The sequence below is a fragment of the Phyllopteryx taeniolatus genome, chromosome 18, assembly GCF_024500385.1.
Source record: "Phyllopteryx taeniolatus isolate TA_2022b chromosome 18, UOR_Ptae_1.2, whole genome shotgun sequence".
Lineage (NCBI taxonomy): Eukaryota > Metazoa > Chordata > Actinopteri > Syngnathiformes > Syngnathidae > Phyllopteryx > Phyllopteryx taeniolatus.
The window spans coordinates 2,531,314-2,541,601 of NC_084519.1; the positions used below are offsets into that span (position 1 = coordinate 2,531,314).

Consider the following 10,288-nt stretch of genomic DNA (forward strand, 5'->3'; position numbering starts at 1 on the left):
ACGTCAGCCCACTAGCTCAAACTTAAGTGTTCAAAAGTTCTGCCGAAATCACATAGGTCGTCATGTTACAATTTAGTCAATAAAGGCCTACTACTGGAGCGAAACTGAATGCTTTGACGGTTGTCGCTCGGCCCCACAACCGTCCAGTGACTTGGGGGAGACCTCCCCTGAAAGGTGGATTCACAACGATTGAGTTTTTCGAACGTCAGCCCACTAGCTCAAACTCAAGGGTTCAAAAGTTCTCCAGAAATCACATAGGTTGTCATGTTACAATTTAGTCAATAAAGGCCTACTACTGGAGCGAAACGGAATGCTTTGACGCTCGCCTTTCTACCGCACGACCTCCGTGAGGCTTGGAAGAGACCTCATCTGAAAGGTGGATTCGCAACGATCAAGTGTGTCGAACGTCAGCCCACTAGCTCAAACTTAAGTGTTCAAAAGTTCTGCCGAAATCACATAGGTCGTCATGTTACAATTTAGTCAATAAAGGCCTACTACTGGACCGAAACGGAATGCTTTGACACTCGCCTTTCGGCCACATGACCTCCGAGAGGCTTGGAAGAGACCTCATCTGAAAGCTGGATTCCCAAGGATTGTCTGTGTGAATTCCTAGCCCGCTGAAATTAAGCGACCTAAAGTACAAAGCTTGGAGATGCGATAGACATAAATTGCCCTCATTTTCAACACTTCTTCATGCTCTGAGTTAAAATCCCAGACAAAACACAAGAAATCATCCATACTGTACTCACACATTGCAATATGGACTGGTGCCATATTCTGTAGCTGTCACATTTCTCTGGGTTCTATGATACTGTAAAACTTCACACCCATTTTTCACTGTTTGCTGAGGTTGAATGTGTGTTTTCAGACACTGCCACAGTGGCAAATGTTTTTTTTTCCTTTTTTTTTGGTGTTTCAGTCAGGAATGACATCGAGGTTGTGCTGCATTTATCTTCTCCTTCTGAACACATTAAGTTCAGTGTACTCTGCAAGTTTCCACTTGCGTTGTCAAGGCCTGAAAATAGAATTTGAAGACACAACATTACTTTAACTAACTTAAATATAACTTTAGAGGACACTTTCTTTTGCAAGACAGTAGATTGTATTTGAAATGAAATTTATCCTTAGATTTACTTCTACAACAAACTTCTATTTGTTTTGGGGTTACTACAAAGTGGATAGGCGTATGCAACATTTGGATCATATAATCAAAGCTTGCTCAAGTAAGTGTTAACTGCTGAACATGGCGGGTTAATGGACATGAACAACCCCTCTTAACGTTATGCAACTGCAATTTTTTTTTTTACTGCTTTTATTGTGCCTTTTTAAAGCTATAAGAGACAATTGCTTTTAGAGGCAAACACTTGCATTTTAAACTCAGCTTGTGAACATACAGTAATAGCAGAATATAGGAATGTCATGTGTGTGTGTGTGTTTTGTCTTCCCCCCTGTTTCACACACACCTGCTCCTGTGAGCATCTTCACCACCTGTGCCTCGTTCACCCTAATTACCTGTTGTATTTAACCTCGTGTCTCATTCCCTCTCGTTGCCAGTTCGTTGTACCTTGTCGTCGCGTTCCAGCATTCCTTGTTTCCACGTCACAGACTCACAGTAAGACTTGACCCTGTTCCGATTATCGACCTTGCCTCTTTGCCTCATGTTTTTGGATACTGTTGCCTTTCTTGGATTGCTTGCCCTGTGTACCGACCTATGCCCGTCTATTAAACCTCTCTTTTTGGAAACTGTCAATTTGTTTTGGAGTCGTGCATTTTTGGGTCCTATCCTCTGTGCCGTTCGTGACAAGGAAAGTTTCTGAAAAGGCAGAAAAGTAGAACACCAGCCATTCTCATTCTCCTTGAGGTCACAAGAACATCTCTAAATAAATTCATCATAACTGCTGGATGTTTACAGAGCAGCTGCTTGCAAATTCACCATATGAATTTTAAAAATGATATAAAATATGAAGGCTGGATTCTGGTCCTTGCAGTCTCTTGATAAAATTTTATTTTTACGATTTACAAGACAAGTCCACAAAGTTTATTCAAGTATTGTTTTGAAGGCAGGCATTACCTTGTAATTTAATATTAAAAATGGAGAAATATTTTTTAAAAAAAGGAATGGAAGTATTTTTCTTGTTTCATGTTTGACATGTTAAACATCCAGTTTAATTAACCCCGTCTTAAAATTATCCACATTTGGCCACATACTCTTATTTTCATTCATTAAAGGTAAAAGAAAAAAAAGTACAGTACTCTGCATACCATGGTTGGAATGTTGTAGGGTTAAACAGACATTTTAACATATTAGGGTGAACTTTCCTGAGGTTTAGGAAGTGTGTTGCTGTGAGCAACACACATGCATAAGCACACACATGCCAAGAAAATGACAGATTGATGGATTTGCCATTGGTTTTGTAGAAGAGATGAAATACTTCGAGTGGTTGATGCTGGTGATGATTTGGATGGTTCATACTGAAGCGGAGGTTTGTCCCGACGCCTGCAAATCCACCAAGAAGTCTGGGCAAGAAAAGACAGAGGTCAACTGTCATAAGCGAGGTCTTCATGTCTTTCCGTCCAAGCTGCCCTCAGATGCTTGGATCCTCAAACTTGGTAGGCAGATTGCGGTTAATCAATGTATGTCTCAAAGTATTTTGATGCTTAGGTTATGTAAGAATTAATGTGATAATCCAAATTCCTGGTGCTTAAAAGGTGAGAATGGCATCAAAGACCTACAGGCCAACATTCTAGGATTAGTTCCAAAGATTGAAAGTGTAAACTTGGAACATAATGCCATCAAGTCCGTCCATCCTCAGGCTCTCTCTGGTGCAAAGACGCTGAGGCTTCTTAATCTTTATAACAATCATATAAAAAATCTTCCACCAAGGGGATTCAAAGTACAGACAATTAGAGATTTTTGGGTAACATTTTTGGGACCGTATTGTGATTATTTTAACATTGTTGCTTCATTTCTGTAGGATCTCTTAAACCTCCGCTTCCTTATGTTGGGACAGAACCAGATTGGCACACTCAAGCCAAATATGTTTTTGGGCATGAAGAACCTGTCAGAGCTTGATCTTCCTGAATACGCCCTGACAACGCTTCCATCCAACTCCTTCAAACCTCTGATTGCTCTCAAGGTCTTAGATCTTTCTTTGAATCGCATCCAGAGGATCTCTCCAAAGGCCTTTATTGGACTCAGAAATCTTATGTTCCTCAACCTGGAGAACAACAGGTAGTGGATAAAAGAAGATGACACCAACACAGTAAACTGTACTGTCTATACTAGGCCAGTGTTACCCTCGCAGTTCAACCGAAAATTATATTTTATATATATATTTTATTTTTTTAATGTGGAAAGCAACTGCATTCTTAATTCCATGTAACAGAGGTGGGACCAAGTCATTGCTTTGCAAGCCACAAGTAAGTCTCAAGTCTTTACCCTCAAGTCCCGAATCAAGTCCCAAGTCGAGACATGCAGGTCCAGACTCAAGTCGCAATACGTATATATTATACCGTATTTTCACGACCGTAAGCCGCACCGTATTAAAAGGCGCAGTCTCAGTTACAGGGTCTATTTCTGTATTTAACACACACATAAGGCGCACCGTATTATTGGGCGCAGGCATGGTAAAACAGACGCTAGCTTAAAACATACGCTGGGATGCATGCATGCTAAAACAATGTTTTTAAAAAGGCAGCGGGAGCAAAACTGAGTTCGGTTGTACTTTATTGAAGTATTTAACAATGTATTCACGTTATTTTTTGTTCAACCCTCATCCACAAATCCATCAAAGTCCTCATCTTCTGTATTCGAAATGAAGAGCTGGGCATGTTCTCCATCAAACACGCCAGGTTCCCTCTCGTACTCGTCGGAGTCAGTCTCGTTCCTGTGCAGCTCCTCAGAAATGATGCTGACTTTTACGAAAGCTCGAACAACAATGGAAACAGACATGTTAGCCCAAGCATCCACAATCCATTCACACATTGTGGCGTAACTCGCTCGGCGCTGCCTCCTAGTCTTAGTAAAGCTGTGTTCGCCTTCTGTCATCCATCGCTCCCACGCCGCTCGCAACTTCACTTTGAATGCCCTGTTTACACCGATATCCAGCGGTTGGAGTTCCTTTGTCAAGCCTCCCGGAATGATGGCAAGCTCCGAGTTATTGCACTCAGTCGAATGGTGACTGTAGAGACGCTTCTCCCGGCTGTTCTTTACTCATTAATCCATTGCTCGAGTTGGTCTTCCAACTCGGGCCACCTCGGCTTGTTTCCACGGAAACTCAGCTTCGTCTTCTTGACTTGGCAAAGCTCGTTTTCCTGCTTCCTCCACTTGCAAACCATGGAGTCCTTGATCTTGAATTCTCTCGCGGCTGCTCGATTCCCATGTTCTTCCGCGTAACTGACAGCTTGCAGTTTAAACTGCTTCATAAGCGTGTCTCTTCATAGGTGCCATTTTCGGGGGTCCTTAGCCAAACCGATGCACATACCGGAACTATATACCTACTGGGGGCGTGTCTGTAGCCTCCTCTGTCACACGCACCCTTCTCCCTTTACGTCCACATGCTGTCCTCAGTCATGTCTGCCTTCCTATATATAAGCAGCGTGTCGGCAGGAAATGCTCCCAGTCAGTCAAGAGGAGCGCTCATCAAAGTCACACAACAACATTTACAGATTTTGGAACTCGGTGCACACATAAGGCGCCCTGTCCATTTAGGAGAAAATTTAAGACTTTTAAGTGCGCCTTATGGTCGTGAAAATACGGTATATAATATATTACCAGTTCAGGGTGTACCCCGCCTCTCGCCCAGAGTCAGTGGGATAGGCTCCAGAATGCCCCCAACCCTAGTGAGGATATGCGGTATGGAAAATGAATGAATGAATGAATATATTTTTTTTAAAATAATCCATATTGTGGCAGGGTGCCCGACTGGTTAGCACATCCGCCTCACAGTTCTGAAGACCGGGGTTGAAATCCTGGCCCCGCCTGTGTGGAGTTTGCATGTTCTCCCCGTGCCTGTGTGGGTTTTCTCCAGGTCCTCCGGTTTCCTCCAACATCCCAAAAACATGCATGGTAGGTTAACTGAAGACTTTAAATTGCCCGTAGGTGTGAATGTGAGTGCAAATGATTGTTTGTTTTTGTGCCCTGCAATTGGCTGGCGACCAGTTCAGGGCGTACCCCGCCTCTCACCCAAAGATAGCTGGGATAGGCTCCAGCACGCCCGCGACCCTAGTCAGGATAAGCGGAATGGGAGATGAATGAATAAATAGGTTATAGTATGGTGAGACATTTCCATCTGAGCGATTTCTGTGAGGACATCAACTTTCTCGTTAAATCCGCCAGAGTATGTTTCTCAATACTTTGGTAAAAGTGGCAAGTCAATGGGCTCGAGTCCGCGAGAAGTCGAGTAACAAGACATTTTGACAAGTAGAGTCTAAGCCATCAAATTCATGACTCAATTCTGACTGAATTCCAAGTCATATGACTCGAGTCCACACCTCTGCTGTGTAGTGTTACGTCAGAAAGTCTCACGAGACTTTAGCTGAGTGAGCCCAAATGTCTCTTTACACCTCAGACCATTATCAAACCCCACGATACCTACTGTAATTCAATGGATCGCTGTGAATGTGTGTATGTGTTTTGGTATGTGTTTATATATATATATATATATATATATATATATATATATATATATATATAATATATAATTTCAACTTCATCAATATGAACATGATGTAACTAAAATTTGATTTTTTCCCTAAATCCAATCTGAAGATTCTTCCTGCTGGAGCATTCGGGCCATTAAGCTCTCTGGAGTTGTTGGTTCTCGACAACAATCTTCTGTCTACTCTGAGGCCCGCAATGTTTGGTGGACTGGGTGTGTTGCAGGTAATGTTTGTTTTCAAAACAGTTTATGCACAAAAATAAAATATGATGATATTGTGAAGTTACTAATCTATCCTTAAACTGAATGCATCGAATCATAACAGCAGGGTTCATGCTAGAGTTGCTGATATAAAAATACAGCGTTTTGCAATAACCTTCACATTGAGTTGATGCGAATAAAGCATTGTGTGATAGTACTCTATTAAATATACAGGTAATTCCCAAAGTACCATTAACCAAGTAACATGAAAGACTTGGAAAAAAATTAGTGATATGTTTTAGATCACCGAAGACTCTGAACAGGATAATTTAGTAAAAATGAATGCAAAAAAAAAAAGAAATAAGTCCAAGCGTTTTTTGTTTATTCCTTGCAAGAAAGAGGACAGATTGTACATAGCAGATGTACGGAATGCAGTACACAAGCACTTCTGACTAACACGGCAGCTGCTGTCAAACACACTGTCACATATTCTTTTATGTTACTTATGAAAATCTACCTCAAAATGAATCACACGTTGCTTAAGACAAATACATTATTTTCTGATCACAAGTAGAAACCTCTTCTGGTAAATTTCCATTACACCACTTGTTTTTAAAAACAATAAAACAATTAGTTTTAACATACATACGCGTAACTCAACTAGAGAGGTGCAGGAATTCTATTTGTCCACTTGAGGTCTCTATCCACGCACACTCTACATGAGCACATATACACAAAAGGTGGTTTTACTCTGCTTGAGTGACGTGAACATCAATTAATGAGAATAACTCTAAATTGCCCATAGGTGTGAATATGAGTGTGAATGGTTGTTTGTTTTTATGTGCCCTGAGATTGGCTGGCGACCAGGCGGTAGGGCCGGCAGATCCTGGTGCTTCCCAGAATTCTTTGTGGTGATGTTTTTAAACTGCAACACTCTAGTTAGGGCTGCCGAATTTTAATAGTGATCGCAATTTTGGCTACCACGATTATAGAAGCCTGATCGTCGGTGATTTTTTACATTTAAAATGCACTGCTGCATGTGAAAACTGCTTATTTGTAGCAGTGCCCGCAACCCAGTCGCCACCAGGGCGCGAACGTATGGTTAAGGCTTTATTAAGGGCCGGCACCGCGCTCAGTGACCACTTCAAAATAAAAGCTTAAAATGGCATTGATGTCCAATGTAGTAATATATGAAGCTTTTATTTTGAAGATGGCCCTCTCAGCACATTGCCGGAGAGGTGTCACGGTAAGACACTATTAACAGTCGTTATAATGGCTGGCTTGACTTCAACTTTTTGGCTGGCCTGACTGAAGTAAACAGACGGAAATCACAACTGTCGAGTTCTTTGTGACTGTGCACGACTGACCAATGGTCAAGCAGAACAATGGAGATGGACCAGTCCTTGGCAATTCACTATATTGACAGGGACGTTAGGGGCATTTAACTTTGTAGGTTCCACTGAATCTTGCCAGAGAACTAGCAGAAAAATAATGCGCTAAATTCTACAACAGGAACTCTACTTGAGGAACAACGATCTGGACCACTTGCCATCTGATACATTCAAGGACATGCCTAGGCTTTCTCAGCTGGCTCTCAGTGGAAACCTCCTAAAGGCAATGGATGGAAACATGTTGGCCCAAATTCCTTGTGAGACCTACACAAATGAAAGTGACTTCCAGTTGTAGAAATTACTAATTTTAAACAGTGTTGTCAATGGGATTCACTAATGTTCTCTGTCTTTCAAACCCCTCTAGCCTTGAAGAAGTTGCACCTGCATAACAATTCCTGGCTGTGTGACTGCAATATTGTTCACTTGGTGCAGTGGATGAAACAAACAAATGTAAGCCTGTCACCTCAGGAGGCCCTGAAGTGTGAGTCCTCTTGAGCTGAGAAAGAAGACCTTGCGCAGTCTCCAAGAATCAAGCTGCTTTGCCATTCATAAAGCCAGATAGGAAAGAAGGCTCTGACCCTTTTGAAAACCACTCCCCAACAAAATGATTCCGCCCCCCTGAGCCCCTAACTTTTGAGGATGGATATTGATATTTCTGCATTGCAGCTCGCACAATGTTGCATTGATGCCATGTCTTTTTGAGTTTCAACCACATTATTCAGTTTAAACTGTAGTTTTAAGAAGTCAGTATATTATGTTCCACCACAAAGGAAGTTTTCTCTCATTCAGGTAACCTCAGATTAATAATATAATCTTATATTGCTTGTCATATACAGTAGAAGCTTTTGCAGTTTTGGAATATGACAGATTCCATGTAGAGGGATTACATTAATCCAATTTCAAGAAGAGTGGTTTCTGTAATCTTTTTAAAAATAACACTGGAGCAAAATGTGATATAACGGCAAAAGGATTGTGGTAGTAACTGCTATAATCTGCATATTTAAACTCAAATCTGAAACAGTCTTTGTTATCATAAATTAATTAAAAATCCAAAGTTCCAAAGTAGATTGCGGTAAAAACTTAAACCTTTCAATTCAAACATTTCAGTGAATAACCATGCCATATATCAGAGCCATCAAGAATGAAGCGGAAAAACATATCCTTATACTGTAAAAGGTTGATGAATATTGCAAATCCTAATATCAGCAGCATACTTGTGCTCTTATTTTGTGTCAGGTTCATGTGTCCGTCTGATTTTGGAACATTTAAGTGAATGCACAGAATTCTGTTGCCTTATTATTATTATTATTGTTATTATTCACATGTTAAAATATTTTATATCTTTTCATGGGATAACACTAAATAAATGACACTTTGCAATGTGAAGTAGTTACTGTCCATCTTGTACTGTGCACATTTTCTGTCCCCTCGAAATTAACTCAAGACACAATCATTAATGTCTTAACATCTGGCTACAAAAGTGAATACACCTCTAAGTGAAACTATCCAAATACGGCCAATTGGTCATAATTTCCTTTTCCCATGTCATGTGTGAGTCACTAATGTTACAAGGTCTCAGGTGTGAACGGGGAGCAGGTGTGTTAATTTTGATGTTATGTCTTTCACACACTCTCATATTGGTCACTAAAACTTCAATATGGTTCCTTATGGCAAAGAACTCAGAGGATATGAAAAAAAGAAGAATTGTTGCTCTACATAAGGATGGCCAAGGCTATAGGAAGATTGCCAACACACTGAAACCAGTGCCGGTTGTACGAATGCATACTTGAGGGGGCAACCAGAAATGTTAAGGGGGCATCATGTGGCAACATATTTTATTTGATTATTTATCATCATTGTTTATTAGTCTCCTTACTTAGCGATTGCAGCACCTTTCACTACTTAACATTGTGTAAAACACTCTCATATCACAGAGGTACTGGCTATTGTTAACAGGGCACTTATACATTTGTGCTTGTGTGCTGCTAGTTGTGATTAAAGCACACGGCCAAATAAATTTATAATCCTGTATACAAAATATATTCCACTAAATGGTAGCAGGTTCACTGTGAACGTCACATATGTGCAAATCCCTTAAATCAGACTCCTCAAACAATAACATCCATCCATCCATTTTCTGAGCCACTTCTCCTCACTAGGGTCGCGGGCGTGCTGGAGCCTATCCCAGCTGTCATCGGGCAGGAGGCGGGGTACACCCTGAACTGGTTGCCAGCCAATCACAGGGCACATAGAAACAAACAACCATTCACACTCACAGTCACGCCTACGGGCAATTTAGAGTCTCCAATGAATGCATGTTTTTGGGATGTAGGAGGAAACCGGAGTGCCCGGAGAAAACCCACGCAGGCACGGGGAGAACATGCAAACTCCACACAGGCGGGGCCGGGGATTGAACCCGGGTCCTCAGAACTGTGAGGCAGACGCTCTAACCAGTCGTCCACCGTGCCGCCAACAATAACATTATCCATTAATTAATTAATTCATTAATTAATTCATTAATTAATTCATTAATTAATTCATTAATTCATTAATTCATCCATCCATCCGTTGTCAACACCGCTTTTCCTGGTTAGAGTCGCGGGGTGCTGGAGCCTATCCCAGCTGACTTCAGGCGAAAGGCGGACTGCACCATGAAATGGGCGCCAGTCAGTCGCAGAGGACATAATTCATTCATTCATCTTCCGTACAGCTTATGCATACAAAATTAATAAATGTTTAAGGCACTTAATTCATAAAGATTAACATATTCCTTTAAAAAATAAATTTATACGGAGTCCCACTTCGGGCAGCTGTATCAGAGACAACCGGCAAACAGCAAGAAGCGGAGGAGACAGACTTTAAGAAGCTTGCTTGGATTTCATTTGAGGGGACACGGCGTGGGGTGAGGGGATGGGGGGGAGGGGTTGCCGGTCAGTGCTCAGACTATAGACCACACACTGCATCAAATTGGTCTGCATGGCTAACGCGCAAGAAAATCTACAGTTTTCTGAAGACATAAAGACAACGGACATGGAT

The 10,288-nt window shown here is 41.4% G+C and overlaps 1 protein-coding gene across 1 annotated transcript; it reads left to right on the top strand.

The window, feature by feature from the left end:
* Positions 1-1,454: 1,454 nt before the first annotated feature.
* Positions 1,455-7,936, top strand: si:dkey-1j5.4 (platelet glycoprotein V). Its single transcript, XM_061753200.1, has 5 exons — positions 1,455-1,612; positions 2,419-2,610; positions 5,771-5,884; positions 7,374-7,509; positions 7,617-7,936. Exons 2-5 carry the CDS (start codon positions 2,563-2,565, stop codon positions 7,745-7,747), a joined length of 429 nt encoding a protein of 142 aa, XP_061609184.1. The 5' UTR covers positions 1,455-1,612; positions 2,419-2,562; the 3' UTR covers positions 7,748-7,936.
* Positions 7,937-10,288: the final 2,352 nt, after the last annotated feature.